Raw genomic sequence first — 22,663 nt, forward strand, 5'->3', positions numbered from 1 at the left:
GAGTTTAAGCCCAGGAAGGTGTAGTACATAGAATACTTTTATATGCTCAAGTACTGCATCACTTGTTATTAGGTCTTTGTTTGGAAGTAGAGTATTTTTAAAGAAGGAAAAGGAAAGAAAAGTACAGACAGCCTGAGCTTTTGCAAAAACATACTGACGAAGAATGGATATGTGACTTTTTAGGTAGGTGTTTCTTAAATTTAGTGTTCTGGGCTCTAGTGTATGTTCTGCCCCATAAATATGACAAACTTCAGCAATCTGCTTTTCTTATCTGTATCTTTCTCCCTCTTTTAAATAACTATAGTGATCCCTGTTTCAAGATATAATAGAAGAGTTTTTTTTTAGTTAAAACAAAATCTAGAACACGTCAAGGTTTGTAACAAACTATAGTTGATAATCTCAAGGCGAGGAAGAATTGTTGGGCCGACTGGATTTAAAGTGGAAAGGGATGGGTGTTCCCATTGTGGCTCAGTGGTAACAAACCTGACTAGTATCCATGAGGATATGGGTTTGATCCCTGGCCTCACTCAGTGGGTTAAGGATCCGGTCTTGCCACGAGCTGTGGTGTAGGTCACAGATGCGGCTCGGATCCCACGTTGCTGTGGCTGTGCCATAGACCAGCAGCTGGAGCTACAATTTGAACCCTGACCTGGGACAATATGCTTCAGGTACGGCCATTTAAAAAAAAAAGTGAGAAAGGAGGACTGCCCATCTTGTATAGCTTCCTTCCCATCTGTAGAGTTGTCTTCCAAACTGTTCATGTTGCCCCATCCTCCCAGGGAAGCTATATTCCCTTGCATGTTGTGGTACCTATCCTGTGACCCATTGACCACCTAAACTGGAAGATCAGAGCCTAGAAAATGAGTACAGAACTGTGGAAACTTCCAGATAACTGGAAAAGTTATCATCAGTGTTGTATGGTTATGACTGAAAACTAAATGCAGTTAGAAAATTTACTACTCTGCTGTTTGTAATGGGACTGTCTTCCCTACACAGAATTCACCAAGATTTTCATAAAATTTAGTTCAGAAGGGAGATTTTCAGTTTGATGACAGTAATTAAAATGAGAAAACTCCAGAAGAAAGGAAATATTAAGGAAACTTCCCCTTCTGTATGAAAATTGTCCTTATAGACCATCATTTGCTAACATGCAATTTAAAGTTTATGTTTAACAAGGAGTCTGCCCCTTTATTTCTTTTCTTTTCTCTTGCCTTCTTTCTTGCTTTCCTTTGCCTCATAAATGCGTACACAGTAAATATTCTAAGGATAGATTTGTAAAACTGCTTTGGAAATAAGAATGCCTTCATTTATAAATATAGTAGATTCTAAGTGGAAATCTAGCTGATTATGTGGAAGTAGTTTTTTCTCTTTATTTTCCTATGTATAAAACAACACTGATAAATTGGAGGCTCAAATCCAATCCAATGTGACTTCATAGAACAGTTTCTGTGGGAACTGCGAAGCATGCAGTTTTGACTTTTCATGGGTTATTTTTTATCTTTTGTTCTTCTTCTTCTCTGCTTAGTTTGTGTAACCTTCAGTGTTAAACATGGGAGTAATATTTACTAAGAATGAAATGTTTTATAAGGAATTCCTGTCATGGCACAGCAGAAACAAATCCAACTAGGAACTATAAGGTTGCAGGTTCAATCCTTGGCCTTGCTCAGTGGGTTAAGGATCCGGTGTTGCTGTGAGCTGGTATAGTTTGCAGATACGGTTTGGATCCTGCATTGCTGTGGTGTAGGCCGGCAGCTGTAGCCCCGATTTGAACCCTAGCCTGGGAATCTCCATAGCCGCAGGTGTGGCCCTAAAAAGCTAAATAAATAAATAAATAAAAAATATAAATGAAATGTTTTATAAACAGTGTTATGTGAAGCTATTTATTACAATATTTAATAGTAAAATATGTCATACTTTTTTTGTTGTTGCTTTTTAGGGCTGCACTTGCAGCACATGAAGATTCCCAGGTGAGGGGTCGAATTGGAGCTACAGCTGCCTGCCTATGCCACAGCCACAACAATACAAGATCTGAGCCAAGACTGCAACCTACACTACAACTCACGGCAACGACAGATCCCTGAACCACTGGGCAAGGCCGGGGATCAAACCCGCATCCTCATGGATACTAGTCAGATTCATTTCTGTTGCACCACAACAGGAACTCCCATACTTATTTGTTGCCATGATTTTGGCATGTTGTAGTTCTTCCCAGGCTAGGGATCAAACTGCCATAGTGACAGTACCAGATCCTTAACCTGTTTCACCACAAGAGAACTCCAGAACATGTCATACTTTAGCTTATGTGGCATATCCTGTCACTCTGGCTCTGCTGATATATTCCAGAGTTGAACAAACCAACCTGCATTTCACTTTTCACTAGTATTTTCATGGATCAGTGATCATTCATAGAGTTATTTTTTGCAGTGCTAGGGATTTTGAGGTTTAACATTCATATATTTAATATATTTTATGTTAAGTAAACTTTATCTTTGGAATTATTTTTAGGTTTTTTTCAGTGGAAAGGTTAAGCATCTTCCCCAAGGATTGTAATTTAAGCAGTTTTGTTTGAGGGCATGTTAGTTCTTGAAAACAGGAGTTTGAATTTTCCCAACTCTGAAGTATGGATGTTCATTAAAGGTTGCATTTTAGGAGTTCTCTTGTGGCGCAGTGGGTTAAGGATCCAGTATTGGGATCAGGTTCTGTCCCTGGCTCAGGAACTTCCACATGCCTTGGGGGTGGCCAAAAAATAAAATTAAATTAAAAAATAAAGGTTTCTCTTGGCCCTGTTACTAGGGAGACATGGAAAAACAATAAGATGATGGATTTTTAGGTTTTTGCCTTTTAAGGCTTACATGTGATTAAAAAATGTGTTTTTCTAGATATGGTCTCTAATGTCTGATAGGCCATTAGACTTCTCTCTAATGTCAGAAACATGTCAGTGGCAACATGTAAAATTAGATTGGGGTACTCACCACAATCTTTCTGTTAAATTCCTAATATAATGAATTATGTCCATGAGATCATAGTTTTTTTTCTATCGTCAGTATACATGTTTAAGGTTGTTAGTTATGGAGTTCCCACTGTAGCACAGTGGGTTAAGAATCTGATGTTGTTTCTGAGGTGCTGTGGGTTCTATCCCCAGCCCAGCAGAGTGGGCTAAGGATCTGGCATTGCCGCATCTGTGATGTAGGTCACAGTTGTGGCTCAGATTTGATCCCTGGTCCGAGAAACTCCATATGCAGCCAAACAGGAAAAAATATTAGTCATTGGGCAAACATGAAGTCCTTTTTTTCCCCCCTTCCTTTTTTTAGGGCTGCACCTGTGGCATATGGAAGTTGCCAGGCTAGGGGTAGAATTGGAGCTGCAGCTGCCAGCCTACACCACAGCCATAGCAATGCAGGATCTGAGCTATGTCTTTGACCTACACCACAGCTCACAGCCGCACCGGATCTTTAACCCACTGAGCAAAGCCAGGCAAGAATTGAGCCTACCTCCTCATAGGTACTAGTCGGGTTCATAATCCCCTGAGCCACAACAGGAGGTCCAAACATGAAGGCCTTTATAAGTATAACTTTTCATTACAGTTTTAGAACAAAATTTTCTAAATAGCTGTAAAATACTACATTTCAGAGTGAAGATTTATGGCCAAGACACATGATAGGAATATATCGGAGTAAGTGAAATTATGGGAAAGTGGTTTGAAATTATGTACGTATCTTTGATGGAGAAAGCCTTATTTTTGTAATCATTCTGATTATAAAATTTAATTGTGAAATAAATAACTGTTGGGCAGTCCTACTTAACCAATGACATTCTTGAAATGATTACCCATCCTTGCCAGTCACATTGTTATATTGAAAGGTTGCAGCTGATACATTCTGTCAATGAAGTTAGTTTAGTACTTCAGTAGTTTTGCTCTCCTGAGTATAGGTCAAGTCTTGGAAAAACATAAACTCTGAGGTCACATAGAATAAATTTGCAACACTAGGAAAAAAAAAAAAAAAGAATCTCTTATCATTACAGTCTAGTTTCTTTTCTAGTGCCACCAGATGTCAGTATAACCACAGGACCAGAGAAATACATAATAGATAAAATGGCTGTGAACATTCTTTTTTGCTTTGTGAAAGATGTAGGGAAGAAGTTTCATTCAAATTAAATTTACAATGGAAAGATTATTTTATTGTTGAGTTATATATAAAAATGAAGTGCATAATGGAGAATAGAGTACATGTAGAATTTTAAAAAGCATAGATACAATTAAAAATTAAAAATAAATCAAAAGTGTTAATAGAATTTGTTGGTGATCTCTGAGGTTCTCAAAATGGCCATTCTGCCACTATAACTAGAGGAAATGGGCAGCCTGTGGTTAAACTGTTCATTATAGCCTTACTGACCATGTTGTTTCTCAGTAGAACTACTTTCAAAATCTGAGCTTCAGAATGAAAGAGTATTGCTAGCTTACAGATGAAAAACTCAGCTCACTATAGTTTGCATTTGGTATAGAATTTGTTTACAGTAATTCCCTAGAACACATTGTCACATTAGTTATTTCTTCCAAAAGAGCATACAGTAGGATAATTACATTTTCTTTTTTCCTTCTTCTTCTTCTTTTTTTTTTTTGAAGGGCTGCACCTGCGGCATATGGAAGTTCCCAGGCTAGGTGTCAAATCGGAGGTCCAGCTGCTGGCCTCTGCCAAAGCCACAGCAATGCCTGGATCCAAGCCATATCTGCAACCTACACTACAACTTGTGGCAACACCGGATCCTTAACCCACTGAGTGAGGGTGGGGATCGAACCTGAGTCCTCATGTATACTACTCAGGTTCTTAACCCGCTGAGCCACAGTTCCGTTTTTTTCTTTTTCAAAAATTTTATTTAAGTGTAGTTGATTGTAATACTGTGTTAATTTCTGCTATACAGCAAAGTGATTCAGTTATACATATACACTTATCCATTCTTTTTCAGATTCTTTTCCCGTGTAGGTTATCACAGAATATTGAGTAGAGTGTTCTGGTGCTAGATAGCAGGTCCCCTTGGACATCCATTCCATACACAGTAGTGTGCCATATGCCAATCCCAAACTCCTAGTCCTTCCCTTTCCCCTGTTTGTCCCCTTTGGTAACCATAAGCTTGTTTTGAATTCCTTCCCTTTCCTCTGTCTGTCTCCTTTGGTAACCATAAGCTTGTTTTGAAGTCTGTGAGTCTGTTTCTGTATTGTCAGTAAGTTCATTTGTATCATTTTTAATATTCCACATATAAGTAATATCATACAATATTTATCTTTGTCTCACTTCACTTGATATGATAATCTCTAGGTCCATCTATGTTGCTGCAAATGGCATTATTTCATTCTTTTTATGGCTGAATTAATATTCTATTGCATATATATACACCACGTCTTAATCCATTCATCTGTCGATGGACATTTAGGTTGTTTCCATATCTTGGCTATTGTAAATAGTGCTACAGTGAATATTGGATTGCTTGTATCTTTTCTAACTGTGATTTTCTCCAGATATATACCCAGGAATGGGATTGCAGGATCATATGGTCGTTCTGTTTTTAGTTTCTGAGGAACCTCCATACTGTTTTCCATAGTGGTTGAACTAATTTACATTCCCTCCAACAATGTAGGAGGATTCCCTTTTCTCCACACCTTTCACAGCATTTTACTGCTTGTAGACTTTGTGATGGTGGCCATTCTGACTGGTGTGAGGTGATACGTCATGGTAGTTTTGATTTGAGTTTCTGTAATCATTAGCGATGTTGTGTATTTTTTCATGTGCCTATTGGCCTTGTGTGTTCTGTCCATTTTTTTTTTTGTGTGTGTGTGTGTTTGCTATTTCTTGGGCCGCTCCCGTGGCATATGGAGGTTCCCAGGCTAGGGGTCGAATCGGAGCTGTAGCCACCGGCCTACGCCAGAACCACAGCAACGCGGGATCCGAGCCTCGTCTGCAACCTACACCACAGCTCACGGCAACGCTGGATCGTTAACCCACTGAGCAAGGGCAGGGACCGAACCCGCAACCTCATGGTTCCTAGTCGGATTCATTAACCACTGCGCCACGACGGGAACTCCTGTCCATTTTTTGATTGGGTTGTTTGTTTGATATTGAGCTACATGAGTTGTTTTATATATTTTGGAGATTAAAATCCCTTGTCAGGGATGTCCCTTGCTACACTTGGCAAATATTTTCTCCCAGATAATTATATTTTAAAAAGTCCCTCCTTTAGAAATTTTTTCTTTAATGAATGCTTCATTAAATAATGGTCATTGTTCACTCTTCCTAATTAGAGTTTACTATTTCTAGTTAGATTTATTACTTACACATATGTATAGGTCTGCCATATTTCTCACAGATTAGAATCTTATGTTGAGTCCATGTACGCCTTCATGAAATCTTCACGAGGGGCTTATGACTACACTCAAGTGTGCGACATGCCTCAACTGAGTTTTGATTTTCATTATAAGTTTTCTATGAGTCAATGTTGCTTCCATTTCCTTGATTTCTTCTTTTCAACAATGTTTTGTTATTCAGGTTATCTTATTCCAGATTACTTCTTTTTGCTTTCTTCTTTTTCCCTCTTAAATATAAGAAATAGGGAAATGAATTTTTTTAAAAATATAAATGTCTCCCTAGAAATTATTACAGGAGATGATGTTCCTGTATTATTCTTGCTTTCTTAGGCTTTTTGCTCTTAAAGGTTTCTTCAGGACTATCTGACCTGTTGAGGAAAGGGCAGTGTCTCTACCATCAGTCTGGTTTTTCTTTTCTGCTGTTTCATCTAGAGTCTTGTAGACAATACCTCTTTCCATTGAAGGGGAAAAAGCCTTTCTCCCATATCTCTGTGTACTTCAGGTACTTTGAGCTCTGTCTTCCAAAACGGGGTGTTTTATTTCATCCTTATTCTTTGTCCTTGGGCTCTGGTCTCTGTTGGATGCCAATGTAATACCAGATCCTATGATTCTCCTTTCTTTTTCTCTCTGGGAATCCACAGTACTTCCATGTTCCAAAATTACTCGTTTCCTTTCTCTCCTTGAACATCTGCTACAAACCATAGCAGCCACAACGAATGGGCTGGCTACCTGTCCTCATTTCCAGGCATGCATCTTGTAGGTAGCTATGCCTCATATTCTAGATTAAATTCTAATTCAGTCAGATTGTAAGCTCTAGAACAGAGCTGTCCAGTAGAACTAGGAAGTGTCCTATGGCTACACTGTCCAGTATGATAGTCACTAGCCAAGTGTGGCTCTTTAGCACTACCAGTGAGGCTGGTTTGGTTGAGGTACTCAGATTTTCATTTAATTTAAATTTAATTAATTAGCCTTGCATGGCTACTGGCTTCTGTGTTGCAGAGTGCAGCTCTTTGTGCATCCTTAACTGAGCAATAGTCCTCTTCTGTCTTTTAAGTGTTGTTCTCCTTTGCTATAGCCTACAGTACTAGGCAGGTACCATGTAGAGAGGTGAAGGAGCAAAGAGACACCAGCTTAGCCAAGTAGCTTTGCTTATCAATGGGATGGTAGAAGTTGCAGCTGAATTTCCCTAATTGATTAGATGATTATCAGGGTTCTGAGCTCTAAACAATCTAAGGAAATGTCTTTAGGGTCTGTGAAAACTTGGACAGGAAGTGGAAAGACAAGAAAGAGTATAAAGTTTCTGTGTTAATAGCATCTCTCTTCCTGTAGACCCAGTTTTGTTTTTTGGAAGAGAGAACAATCTGGCAAATGAATGACTATTCATATAGTTAGTGGCTTTGGAAAGAAAGAGGATTATGGGCTTTGGGTTACCTTTTTTTTATTTGGCTGCACCTGTGGCATGTGGAAGTTCCCCAGCCAGGGACTGAACCTGCAACACAGCACCAATGTGAGCCTCTGCAGTGATGCCAGATCCTTAACCCATTGCACCACAAGGGAACTCCCTGGGTTACTTTTTTGAGGATGGAAAATAATGTATTTGTTTGTAACACAAGGTCAGTATGGCTGTGGAGGAAGAATGATAAGCATAAGCATTCATTTAAACTAATAAAACTTGATGGAACTCCATGGAGGATAATATGAGAAAAGGAATGTTTATACATGTATGACTGGGTCACTTTGCTGTTCAGAAATTGAAAGAACATTGTAAATCAACTAATAAAAAATTTTAAAATTAATAAAACTTTTTAGATAATTATCATGGAAGCAGCAAATTGAACAATAAATTGGGAAAACTTGAGGGTCTAGACTCTCACTTTGAGAGGACTTGGATGTGTAGTTCTTCTAGTGCTGGATGGCAGTTACAGTTAATTGGGTTGTTGGACAAAAGGATTGATCCTGTAAAGGGAAGAAGCTGTCCTTAGGGTACATGGCCTGAAGGTTACCAATCGGAGTTTAGTCAGAAAATTGTATTAGTCTTAAGCAAATTGTAATTATGGCCTAACTTCTCATATTGAAAGGTTGACCCTCTGAGTATGCTATTTGTAGAGTGTATTAGGAAAAGAAGTTGACCGTTGTATATCAGGAAAGGGGTAAGGGGGACTGAAGGAGGGAAAGAAGGAACATTTATTGAGCACCTACTGTATTTTCTTATATTAATTATTAAATCAACATAAAAGCCCGTAGATAAGTAGATTATCCTTATTTTATAAGTGTAAATGAGGTTGAGAGAATAACTTGCTCACAGGTGGACAGAGTGTCTGACTAGACAGTCTGTGTTCTTTCCATTAGAGCTAGGGCACCACCTTGATCCCAAATTATAATTCAGATGTATTTTAAACATCTGAGCATTTGCTTCATGAACTAGTAGGTGGCAAATTCAGGGGTGGAATTAATTGCTTTTAGGTGGAGATTTTTATTTGTGTGACTGGGTGGTAGAGGGGCTTCTGGGAGATCAGCCCTAATGTTCCAGCTTCAGGGATTTATATTTGAGCCCTGTAGCGAGAAGCACTGAAGGCAGAAACTGAAGGATTTGTTTCTGTGAGCAACTCTGAGAAACTTCAGGGTATGAGTAGCCCTGCTCTGTAGGAGGCCCAGTGTCAGAGTATGTGGCAAGTTAGGGAACAAGAGTATGCAAGATGCCAAAGTGATGCAGGTTAGGGAACGGGTTCTCCACGGCTGCTCAGATGTATCACGTTGCCTGCTATACAGCAGCACTGCCGGGAAACCAGCATCACTTTGGTATCTTGCATATTCAGAATTGAGAGATAAAGGACACCTGTGGTCTGGGTGACATCATTTTCATTGGCACTGTGCCAGTTATAAATCTCAAGTGGCTTTTACAATTGTTGACATCAAGAAGGTATCTCAGAGAAGATGACAGGATTATCTAGGAGAACATTGGTGGGGTAAGATTTGTTGGCAGATGCAGCTTCATGAGCTGGTAAAGAATACTAAAAACTTTTATTCTGGAACATTTCAAATATATACAGGATTAGAGAACATAATATAATGAACTCCTCTGTAACATCAGCCAGCTATAGCTGTTATTAAATTGTTTCTTCTGTAACCCCAATGTCAGGCTATGGAACTTTAGTTTACAATCAACACTACTTCACTTGTATACCCAGGCTAATGAGTCCCAAAGGAACTCAGGATAAAAACAGTATTTTATTTATTCATTCATACCTCAACTACTTCCAAAGAGAGTTTAAAGTGACTGATGATTAAGGTTAAGAGTAAACACTACACACCTACCAGAATGCCTAAAAAGAAAACAACTGAAAATGCCAAGTATTTGTAAGGATGTAAGCAACCAGAAGATAGATTGCTGGTGGGAGTGTGAATTGGTATAGCCACTTTGGAAAACTGTTTGGAAGAGTTTACCAAAACTGAGTATGTATATACTCTGTTCCAGTATTTCAATTCCTCAGCATATATTCAACATTAATGGGTATCACTGTTCACTAAAAGACACATACCAGAATATTCTCATTGTAGCACTCTGTAACAGCCCCAAACAAGAAGCTATCCAAAGAGCATCTACCAGTAATAGAATGGATAATCGTGTGCTCTTTACACAGTGGAATACTATACAGCAATGAAAATGAATGATCTTCAACTAGAGGAAACAAGATTGATAAATCTTACATACATAATGTTGAAGCTAGATTTAATAGAGTACAGATCTTCCTCAACTTAGGATGGGGTTATATCCCAAGAAAACCATTGTAAGTTGAAAATTGTAAGTTGAAAATTCACCTAACTTACTGAACATCATAGCTTAGCCTAGCCTACCTTAAATGTGCTCAGAATACTTACATTAGCATGCAGTTAAGCTCAAGCATCTAACATAAAGTCTATTTTATAATAAAGTGTTGACTGTCTCATGTATTTTGTTGAACCTGTTCTGAAGGTGAAAAACAGAATGGTTGTGTGGGTACAGAATGATTGTGAGTGTATCAATAATTTATCCTTGTGGTTGTGTGGTTGACTGGGAGCTGCAGCTTGCTGCTACTGCCCAGCATGTGAGAGATGATCATATTGCATACCACTAGCCAAGGAAAGTATCAAAATTCAAAATTTGAAGTACAGTTTCTACTGAATGTATATCCCTTTCATACCATTGTAAAGTTCAAAAATTAAGTCACACCATCTTAAATTATAGACTGTCTGCATTTATTTTCTGGCCCTTTACAGAAACAGTTGGCTGACTCCTGTTCTTGTTAATATTAACAGGTATAGGTGAGGCAATCCTAACTAACAGCCGGGAAACCTGGGCTTTGGTCTGATAGACATTAGCTCTGTGACTTTGGGCAGACCACTCAAGCTCCTCAGGATTTATGTTCTGAACAAGCAGGTGATGAGCTGTGCCCCTAGGAGTAGCTCCAGCTGAAAATTCACTTTTTTTCTTCAACAGAAGACCCTAACTCCTTGCCAAGGCTTATAAAATTGGTCTCTTTTTTTACCCTTCTCTTGCTTTATTTCCTCTCCCTAACTACACTTCAGCCCCACTGGCCATCTTGCTATTCCTCATACATACTCAACTTTTTCCTACCTCACTTTATTCTTCCTATTTCCTTCTTTTGGAGTACTTTTCTTCCACCTCTTTGCATGGCTTACTGCTTCTTATCTCTCATTTTGCTGTTTCAAAGAGATGACCTCTATCCCCTTTTTCTGACAAAGCACTGTCATACTCAGTCACTGCCTGCTGCTTTACCTAGTTAATTTCTTTCGTAGTACTTTTATCAGAACTTATTTACCAGTGTGCTTGTTTATTATCGATTTCTCCCACTAGAGTGGAAGTTCCATGAAGGCAGCCAGTTTTAGATCTGGTTTACTGCTATACCCTTTGTCCTTGGTACAGTCCCTGGCACCGTTGATTGAGGGTTAATTATTTAATTATTGCAGAGTCTTACAGGACATGGTACAATGGTAGATTTTACTTTAAATGCAGATAGCCCTGAAAAAAAAGGAAGGAAGTTCCCAGGCTAGGGGTTGAAGTGGAGCTGCAGCTGAGGCCGATGCCACAGCTGCGGCAACACGGGATCCGAGCCACATTGGCAACCTATGCTGCAGGTTGTAGCGGTGCTGGATCCTTAACCCACTGAGTGAGGCCAGGGAGCAAACCATGGGGATGTTGTCAGATCCTTGACCTGCTGAGCCACAATGGGTACTCCCATGAAAAAAAGAACTTAAGCTTCTCTTATAACTAAGTTGATTTCAGTGGCTTGTTTGCAGCCCCTTTTATAATCATTTAAATTCTTCCACAGAGCTGTCAGGTATGTTTATATAATCATCCTTAATTTAAATAGAATGTGAAGTCATAGTGTAGTGACTTCTTCCAAAGCACTGTGGTTTGCTCATTTTCTGGGATCTATAAGTTGATGTGATTTTGTTTCTGTTTTTAAAATCAAATTTTGGAAAATTTCAGACATATTTCTTCAGATATATTTTTGCTGCCCAATTCTTACTGTCTTCTCCTTCTGGGACTATAATTAATGTGTGTTAGAGTGTTTGCTGTTGTTGCACAGGTCCCTGCTGTACAGTTGTTTTTCTTTTTCTTTTTTTTCTCTCAATTCTTTAGATTGGATGATTTATATTGGCTTCCTTAAGTTCATTGACTCTTCTACCATCTCTGGTCTTCTAAGCTCATCCATTTCTTTTTTCAGTTCTAGAATTTCCATTTGCTTTTTTTTCCTTTTTTTTAAACACTTCCATTTCTCTGTTCAGATTCTCTATGTATGCCTGTCTGTATACTATAGTAAAATCTTGGACGTATTTTCCCTATGTTTTTAAAGCATATTTGTAGTAGCTCCTGTAGTTAATCCATTAAATCCAATATCTGGGCCATCTCGGGATCAGTTTCTGCTCGCTACTTTCTGACTTTTATACTGGGCATTGTAGGTAGTGTTATAAAGACTTGAATTCTGTTATCCTTTGAGCAATGTAAATTTTTTTTTCTTTTTTTTTCAGCAGGGTTTTTCTTTTTTGTCTTTTTTTTTAGGGTCACACCCACAGCATATGGAGGTTCCCAGGCTAGGGGTCTACAGCTGCTGGCCTACACCACAGCTCACAGAAATGCTGGATTCTTAACACACTGAGCAAGGCTAGGGATGGAACCTGCATCCTCATGGATACTAGACAGATTCATTTCCACTGAGCCACGACAGGAACTTCGATTTTTTTTTTTCTTTTTATAATAGGTAGATTATGTACTGTTTCATCACCTTGAACTTGTTTAGGTTTTGTTTTATGCTTTGTTAGACTGGATCTGTGAAGAGCTTAAGCTATTTCCTGACTTTAACTCCCAGGTAGGACTCAACTCTGAACCTCTGCCTCAGGGTTTATGTTAGGTTTAGTTAGAGCAGGTCAGATTAGGCCTTAGTCTCAGATATGGCCTTTATGCCTAGGACTCTGCCTTTGGCTGTCTCTGCTGGGTGCCCAGGGTGTTAATGAGGTATGAGTTTCACCCCTCTGACTAAGCCAGAAATTGCCCCTCAGCACTGTTTGACCTCTATTTAGCTCTGTTCCATTTTTAACCCTGTAGAAATTCTCTGGTAAGCTTCCTCTTGGCTTTACATGTGTATCCCAGACCTCAGGTGAGGATTCTTGGAGAACTTCTACAGTAGGACCCTCCCTCTTCACAGTTCTTTCTTCTCTTCAGCTTTGCCCCTCCTATTTCAACTGCCTGTACTCTCATGTCCTACTTCTTAGCTTAGCATACTGCTCTACTCTGCTTGGACTGTTTCCTGTGCTTGGAGCACACCTTCCCCTTGCTCTGCTTGGTCTTCAGCTCACTGCACCATAATCCAGAAACGTCCCCAGGTAGAGAGCCAGGGTGGTCACGGGACTCACCTCATGTGATTCCCTTTCCTTAGGAATCAGTCTTCTGCCTTTTGCTTAATGCTAGAAAGAGTTGCTTTATATATATTTCCTACTCTTATAATAATTTTATAGCATTGTGGCTAGTTTGGTGCTAGTTATATTGTCATATCCAGAAGTATAATTTTGAAGCCTATTTTCTTTTAGATGTTGATATTTCCGAACACTTAGAGTTGTAAGAAGTCATTGTAATGTCTCATAACTACAGCATTCACAGTATACCTAATTTGCTAATGGTGTGTGTATATGTGTGTACTTACTTTGTTAATGCTATCTAGCTTTCTTCTTGCATTCTGTTTTTTTCACTAACACCTCCAGAATTGCCCACCTTCTTAGCAAAGTTTTGTGGTAAATAATATTCTGGAAAGTTTAGCTCCACTAGTTTGTTCTATCAGTTTAATAACATTATACCTGTGTTCATCTTTACTAGGTAGGATTTATAAACTGTTATATGTGCATGATATTAGACTACACATATCCAGTGCTAGAGTTAAATTAGATATTTGATGAAATTAGTAAAAGAGCACATGGTTTTTAGGTCTCTGTAAACATGCAAATTATTCCTTTGAAGGATCTACTTTACCAGCAGCTTGGGAGTCCTTAGTTTCAGGTACTATATAGTTAAGTAATATGCATTTGCTTCACAACACACTTAAGTTTATGTGGAGTCTCCTTTTAGTTGAAATAAGCAGGGTTTTTACTATATTGTCATTGGTTGATAAAAGAACATCACTTTGGAGTTCCTATTGTGGCTCAGTGGTTAATGAATACGACTGGGAACCATGAGGTTGTGGTTCAATCCCTGGCCTTGCTCAGTGGGTTAAGGATCTGGTGTTGCCATGAGCTGTGGTACAGGTTGCAGACACGGCTCAGATCCCTAGTTGCTGTGGCTCTGGTGTAGGCCAGTGGCTACAGCTCCGATTTGACCCCTAGCCTGGGAATCTCCATATGCCGTGGGAGTGGCCCTAGAAAAGGCAAAAAGACAAAAAAAAGACCAAAAAAAAAAAAAAAAGAACATTTTAACATTGATTGCTTTTTATGGTGGTGAAAATATTTAAGATGCAGACTTGCAGTATTGTGCTTTCAACTTGCTTGTCAGTTACTATTATCATTTGTGGTCAAATGGTAATAGCAAGTCTTTCAATTCTTTTGGACTGTTTCTCCAGACTGGTACTCTTTCTTCTGACCTGTTCATCTCATCTCCCTCCCAGTTGGATTTTTAAGAAAATAGGCACTTACTGTCTCCATTATCAGAATAAATGTTTGCCTCTTGCTTCTAGTTTATCTTTTAAGATGTAGTTGAAAGTAATTTTATATGTGTACCCAAAATATGTATATATTAATGAGTTTCTGCTAAGACAATTGTGATATTTGGGCATTGGGCATCTTTTTTTTTTTTTTTGTCTTTCTGCCATTTCTTGGACCGCTCTAGCCGCATATGGAGGTTCCCAGGCTAGGGGTCAAATCGGAGCTGTAGCCGCCGGCCTACGCCAGAGCCACAGCAACGCAAGATCTGAGCCGTGTCTGCAACCTACACCACAGCTCACGGCAACGCCGGATCATTAACCCACTGAGCAAGGGCAGGAACCGAACCCTCAACCTCATGGTTCCTAGTCGGATTCGTTAACCACTGCGCCACGACGGGAACTCCTGGGCATCTTTTAAGATGTAGTTGAAAGTAATTTTATATATGTACCCAAAAGATGTATATATTAATGGGTTTCTGCCAGGACAATTGTGATATTTGGTCATTGCATAAGGAGGACGTATGTGTTTTCATTTGTTAATAGCAATGATCACAGTATTGTGAGTTCTAAGGCGGATAAGTAATGAGAACATCACCAAAGTGCCCAGTCCTACAAACATACCTTTTTACTGACAATAATTTTTTTGACTACTGTATTGCAGCTGTTGAAAATGGACAGATAGATGTGTTAAGGCTGCTGCTCCGATATGGAGCAAATGTTAATGGATCCCATTCTATGTGTGGATGGAACACCTTGCACCAGGCTACTTTTCAGGTAACCTCTGAATTTATTATTTCATTTCCATGTAAATTGTGTGTTTTACCCTTTTAAAAATGACAGTTCTATACAGTTTTTGCTTCCTACTTGCCTGTGATTTATGATGGTTAGTGCAGTACAGAAAAGGCAGTCTAAATGCTAATGATCATTCTGAATAAGCCAACTGCTCTAGTAGTTCTAGCAGCTATGGGCTGCAAGGATTATCTAAGTTCTTCAAATGTTGATAGCGTTAAGAGGCCATCAGAATATTTGGGATATAAATTGATAGCAAGCAGTTGCTTATTTTATTTATAGCACTGTGTTTAGAAACTGTGATGACATGTAATGTTTGGACTTGCTAGCTAATTTTGTAGGATTTTATAAGAATTATAATTCCTAGAGATCAGTGTTTCATTTGTTTATGTTTAGTGGGCTAGCTAAAGGTACAAAATAATCTGATTGTTTAACACTTTCTTCCCACTCACTGGTATACTTAAAAAAAAAGAGTTTCCCTTTAGTGAGTATAGAAAACATGCATACACAACAATAAGAAAAGAGATATCTTCTATTTTCTTTTCTTTGTTTTTCTTATTAAAATATGAATCTGTGCCTTAGGAAAATGCTGAGATCATAAAATTACTTCTTAAAAAAGGAGCAAACAAGGAATGCCAGGATGACTTTGGAATCACACCTTTATTTGTGGCTGCTCAGTATGGCAAGCTAGAAAGCTTGAGCATACTTATTTCATCAGGTAAGACTAATCCATTAGCCTTTGCGCTGTTAAGATCATGAGTTTTAACTTTTTAATGTTCCCTAGAAAGAGTAATTCTTGACCAGATATAAATCAGGTTCTGAAATTTATGGTTTCATGTTAGTGGTAAATAAGAATACATACAAGGTAACTTACAAGCCTGGTTACTAAGTCTCAATTACTAACATAATGCAATGCACAGCTACTAATTTATCTGAGTAGGACCATAATGATCTCACTAAAACAGGTTTATTGGCAGGTTGAATCAATAGGGCTGACCTTTATTATAGGGACCTGAGTGGTTCCAGCTTTCTAGGGTTTAAGACTTGATATAGGCTTAATTCATTTGTTAGATAGCTATTTTGTATATTAACCCCTTGAGTTGTATGTTTTGATCAATTGTGTGATATTTAAATAGGTTTATTTCAAAGCATATTTACACTGTACTATGTTACAGCAACATAAACCTGCTAAAGTTTTCTCAGCAACAATCATTATACATTCAGCATGCTTAATGTGACATTTCTGTGACCAGAAATGTTTGTTATGTAAGGGCTTTTCAGTTCTTCCAAACACTGCATGTGCACACAGTGCTGACCTGATGAAGCATGGACAGTTAAGAGCAGATGGAAAATATACCAGATTTGCCCGCACGAAATTTTTTTTTAATAAAACTGGGCTTTTCGCATATCTTCTATAATACCTAAGCTTTTAATAAATTGCCAAAACAAACTTTATTCAGACAGCAGAGCATATAGTTTCTTATTTCTGCTTTCTCCTTACAAACCTTCAAATACCCAAGCTGAAGTAGGAAGCAGAAGAAACCAGCATACATTAAGTGTTGAATTAAGATATCTGTTACAAATATTGAGTCTGTAAATCTTTAGAGTTGATAGAATCCCCAAATCATTTATTCAAGCATGTATTTTTATTTTATTAAGAATCCCAGACCCTGAGCATTAATTGCCTTGCCAAAGATCTAGACAGTATTCCCTGGCAGATCAGGGCTTGGACCCAAGACTTTTGATTTCTTATCTACCTTCCTCTATGTTGTAATTTCACTTTATGACTTCCAGTGCTATACGTTCCAATTACTAGTGTGTAACTAATATTTAGAATAAGATAGGTTAAACTGCAGTTTAGTAGCTCCTCATGCTGAGCCTGTCTCCTGGAACACTAAGCACCTGTTTTGTTTTTCTATGTTTGTTTTTTTTTTCCTTCTCCTCTCTGAATAGTTAGGAACAGCAAGTTGAAAGGTATGTAGGTATATTTATAATGTAACATGTTTTTAACTCTTTAAAATGACTTTACTTTCAGTGAATTATCTGTCATTTTCTCAACTTTTCTACCTGTAATCTTACGATGACTGGTTCCTTATTCTTTCTTTTTTTTTTTTTTCTTTTTGTCTTTTTGCCTTTTTCTAGAGCCGCACCTGTGGCATATGGAGGTTCCCAGGCTAGGGGTCTAATCGGAGCTGTAGCTGCCGGCCTATGCCAGAGCCACAGCAACACAGGATCTGAGCCTGGTCTGTGAGCCACACCACAGCTCACGGCAACACCAGGTCCTCAACTCACTGAGCAAGGGTAGGGATCGGACCTGCAACCTCATGGTTCCTAGTCGGATTCATTAGCCACTGCGCCACGACAGGAACTCCCCCTTATTCTTTCCTGTATATGGTGATTGTCAATCAAAACAAAACATTGCTGGAGTTCCTTTTGTGGCTCAGGAGGTTAAGGACCTGATGTTGTCTCTCAGAGAATGCAGGTTCAATCCCTGGCCTTGCTCAGTGGGTTAAGGATCTGGTGTTGCTATAAGTTGCAGTGTAGGTCCCAGATGCCACTCAGATCTAGTGTTGCTGTGGCTGTGGTGTAGGCTGGCAGCTGCAGCTGTGATTTGACCCATGGCCCAGGAACTTCCTAATGTTGTGGCCATAGAAAGAAAAGAAAAACCCAAAACATTGCTTAAAAAGAAAGTTAAGTAGGTTTCATCCTTGATTTAATCTTTTCTCAGTTATAGTGTTCATTTCTTTCTGAGGCTGACGATAGTGGAGCATCATCTTATACAAATCAATAAGATTCTACTTATCTAGACATGTTGACTATCCAGTTGGAATTTCTGACAATTCCGTAACTCTAACTTACCATTTTTGTTTTGCATTGTTTTTACCCATCTCAGGGCTTTGGTTTATCCAAGAAGTCTTTATAGAACATCCTTTTAAATAAAAACTAATCTTTTCCCCCTTGATAATGATAATTTTTCCACTGAGACGTATTCCCGAAATTTAAAAATTCTCATGGTTATGTATTAACACCATACTTAGCATACCTAACACATTATTTGCCAATGAGAAAAGTTTCAGGAAGTCTGCTTTTTTTTTGAAACCACAGAAATTGAGTCCACTTTAAACTTTTTCACATCTTTATGCATTGATGTGTAAATAATTGATTAGATTTATGCTTTAAAAATCAGCTCAGACATCCACTTAAATTGACGTTTTTCCTTCTGTTGTGAGCTTTGTTATGCACTAGTCATGAAGAAAAGGGATGTAATGAAGAGTAAAGTCAACATTAGTTTAAAGGCGTAGCCTCCATGTATGTCATGTCTACTGGAATTTTTTTTTTTACAAATCTTAGCCTGAATCTTAGCAGCATTTATAAACTCTCGCAATTGAGGTTTTTCTTACCTTTCAGCAACAATCGGAAATGTTGTCCGTATTTGATGGTTTGCATTTTTCCTTTTTTAAATGATTGCTTATTGAGCCCTCAGAGTACTTGTCAGAGGAAGGATTGAAATGAAACCCTTAACTGAATAAGAATTTTATTTTAGAAAGGGAATGTGAATATATATATATATATGACTGGGTCACTTTGTTGTACAGCAGAAGTTGGCACAACATTGTAAATCAACTATACTATTAGTTAAAAAATACAATTAATTAAAAAAACTCAAAAAAAGATTTTCATTTTAGCTTAAAAATAAATTATAAAATATTAATCACTTGTTTCATTGTTGTCATAAAAGTAAAAACAATTTAGGTGATTACCATAAATTATGAAAATTATGTTTCAACAACAATATCCACTAAGGGGGAAAAGTCATTGTACTATGAAAACCTATTAAGGCAGCTGCTTTGAAGTTTTTGTTAAGTATCATGTTTTTTTCCATAAATGAGAGTTACCTGTTAAATGTTTTATTTTAGGTGCAAATGTCAATTGTCAAGCCTTGGATAAAGCTACTCCCTTATTCATTGCTGCTCAAGAGGGCCACACAAAATGTGTGGAGCTTTTGCTGTCCAGTGGGGCAGATCCTGATCTTTACTGTAATGAGGATAATTGGCAGTTACCTATTCATGCAGCTGCACAAATGGGCCATATAAAGTAAGTGTTATAAACAGAAAATAAAAATGGTCTCATAATTCAAAGATAATACAGAATAGATCTTCTGAGCCAGACCTTTCACCTCCAGGTGTAATTCTTGCTATTTCCTTCTCCACTAATCGGCTGGGTGATTAGATCTACCCCTACAACTGTCCCCCATGCCATTTCTAGCAACTCTTATTTTTATTTTTTTTGGCTTTTTAGGGCTGCGCCGGCGGCATATGGAAGTTCCCAGGCTAGGGATCAAATCGGAGCTATAGCTGGGGGCCACAGCAACACCAGATCCCAGCCTATGCCACAGCTCACGGCAACGCCGGATCCTTAACCCATTGAGCAAAGCCAGGATCAAAATTGCATTGCCGAGACCAGCTCAGCAGGTTGGGGCTGAAGAACGGGTGCTGTGAAACTTAAGGAAAAAAGTTAACATAAAACAAGACATAGACATTTGTCTTAAGTGAAAGTGGGAACCCGGGGACTCAAGGTCTCAGGGACCAAGAGAGCTGCCTCAAGAAACCACACTGCTTTTATTGTGTTCTTCAGGATTAAGTCAAGTGAAGAGGGGGCTATAGGTGCAGGATATAGGGGTTTTTTTTTTATTATTAATTTTATAAGTTCTTTTATTTATTTATTTATTTATTTTTAATTTTTTTATTTTCCCACTGTACAGCAAGGGGGTCAGGTTATCCTTACATGTATACATTACAATTACATTTTTTCCCCCACCCTTTCTTCTGTTGCAACATGAGTATCTAGACAAAGTTCTCAATGCTATTCAGCAGGATTTCCTTGTATGTCTATTCTAAGTTGTGTCTGATAAGTCCAAGCTCCCGATCCCTCCCACTCCCTCCCCTTCCCATCAGGCAGCCACAAGTCTCTTCTCCAAGTCCAGGATTTTCTTTTCTGAGGAGATGTTCATTTGTGCTGGATATTAGATTCCAGTTATAAGTGATATCATATGGTATTTGTCTTTGTCTTTCTGGCTCATTTCACTCAGGATGAGATTCTCTAGTTCCATCCATGTTGCTGCAAATGGCATGATGTCATTCTTTTTTATGGCTGAGTAGTATTCCATTGTGTATATATACCACCTCTTCCGAATCCAATCATCTGTCGATGGACATTTGGGTTGTGTCCATGTCCTGGCTATTGTGAATAGTGCTGCAATGAACATGCGGGTGCATGTGTCTCTTTTAAGTAGAGTTTTGTCCGGATAGATGCCCAAGAGTGGGATTGCGGGGTCATATGGAAGTTCTATGTATCGATTTCTAAGGTATCTCCAAACTGTTCTCCATAGTGGCTGTACCAGTTGACATTCCCACCAGCAGTGCAGGAGGGTTCCCTTTTCTCCACAGCCCCTCCAGCACTTGTTGTTTGTGGATTTATTAATGATGGCCGTTCTGACTGCTGTGAGGTGGTATCTCATGGTAGTTTTGATTTGCATTTCTCTTATAATCAGCGATGTTGAGCATTTTTTCATGTGTTTGTTGGCCATCTGTATATCTTCTTTGGAGAAATGTCTATTCAGGTCTTTTGCCCATTTTTCCATTGATTGATTGGTTTTTTTGCTGTTGGGTTGTATAAGTTGCTTATATATTCTGGAGATTAAGCCCTTGTCGGTTGCATCATTTGAAACTATTTTCTCCCATTCTGTAAGTTGTCTTTTTGTTTTCTTTTTGGTTTCCTTTGCTGTGCAAAAGCTTTTCAGTTTGATGAGGTCCCATGGGTTTATTTTTGCTCTCATTTCTATTGCTTTGGGAGACTGACCTGAGAAAATATTCATGATGTTGATGTCAGAGAGTGTTTTGCCTATGTTTTCTTCTAGGAGTTTGATGGTGTCCTGTCGTATATTTAAGTCTTTCAGCCATTTGGAGTTTATTTTTGTGCATGGTGTGAGGGTGTGTTCTAGTTTCATTGCTTTGCATGCAGCTGTCCAGGTTTCCCAGCAATGCTTGCTGAATAGACTTTCTTTTTCCCATTTGATGTTCTTGCCTCCCTTGTCAAAGATGAATTGACCATAGGTGTCAGGGTTTATTTCCGGGTTCTCTATTCTGTTCCATTGGTCTGTCTGTCTGTTTTGATACCAGTACCACACTGTTTTGATGACTGTGGCTTTGTGGTATTTCTTGAAGTCTGGGAGAGTTATGCCTCCTGCTTGGTTTTTGTTTCTCAGGATTGCTTTGGCGATTCTGGGTCTTTTGTTGTTCCATATAAATGTTTGGATTGTTTGTTCTAGTTCTGTGAAAAATGTCATGGGTAATTTGATAGGGATTGCATTGAATCTGGAGGTTGCTTTGGGTAGTATGGCCATTTTTACAATATTGATTTTCCCAATCCAGGAATATGGAATATCTTTCCATTTCTTTACATCTTCTTTGATTTCTTTGATTAAAGTTTTATAGTTCTCGGCATATAGGTCCTTCACCTCCTTGGTCAGGTGTATTCTGAGGTATTTGATTTTGTGAGGTGCAATTTTAAAAGGTATCGTATTTTTGTATTCCTTTTCTAATATTTCATTGCTGGTATACAGAAATGCAACTGATTTCTGAATGTTAATCTTATATCCTGCTACTTTGCTGAATTTATTAATCAGTTCAAGTAGTTTTGGGGTTGAGTCCTTAGGGTTTTCTAGGTATAGTATCATGTCATCTGCATACAGTGACAGTTTGATGTCTTCTCTTCCTATATGGATGCCTTTGATTTCTTTTGTTTGTCTCATTGCTGTGGCCAGGACTTCCAAAACGATGTTGAAGAGCAGTGGTGAGAGTGGGCATCCCTGTCTTGTTCCAGATTTGAGTGAGAAGGCTTTCAGTTTTTCCCCATTGAGGATTATATTTGCTGTGGGTTTATCATAAATGGCTTTGTTTATGTTCAGAAATGTTCCCTCTATACCCGCTTTGGCGAGGGTCTTGATCATGAATGAATGTTGGACTTTGTCAAATGCTTTTTCTGCGTCTATTGAGATGATCATATGATTTTTGACCTTTTTTTTGTTAATGTGGTGTATGATGCTGATTGATTTGCATATGTTGAACCATCCTTGTGAACCTGGGATGAACCCAACCTGGTCATGGTGTATAATTTTTTTGGTATGTTGTTGGATTCGGTTGGCTAAGATTTTGTTGAGAATTTTTGCCTCTATATTCATCAATGATATTGGGTGATAGTTTTCTTTTTTGGTGGTATCTCTGTCTGGTTTTGGAATGAGAGTGATGGTGGCCTCATAGAATGTCTT

At 38.5% G+C, this 22,663-nt stretch overlaps 1 protein-coding gene across 9 annotated transcripts in view; it reads left to right on the top strand.

Annotated features, from left to right (window-relative positions):
- Positions 1-22,663, top strand: part of ASB3 (ankyrin repeat and SOCS box containing 3) — a 111,615-nt gene that overhangs the window by 40,989 nt on the left and 47,963 nt on the right. For all 9 annotated transcript variants that reach the window (XR_014839436.1, XR_014839435.1, XR_014839437.1 and 6 more), the window contains 3 exon segments: positions 15,209-15,321; positions 15,919-16,054; positions 19,254-19,431. Coding sequence is in view for 6 of the 9 variants with exons in the window: in XM_013992808.3 (XP_013848262.2) it covers positions 15,209-15,321; positions 15,919-16,054; positions 19,254-19,431 (427 nt within the window). In the remaining 3 variants the exon portion in view is untranslated.

Source organism: Sus scrofa, chromosome 3 (assembly GCF_054392235.1).
Source record: "Sus scrofa isolate SSC_HxYL_T2T_F1_AM1 chromosome 3, Sscrofa_HxYL_maternal_Yorkshire_Landrace_v2.0, whole genome shotgun sequence".
Lineage (NCBI taxonomy): Eukaryota > Metazoa > Chordata > Mammalia > Artiodactyla > Suidae > Sus > Sus scrofa.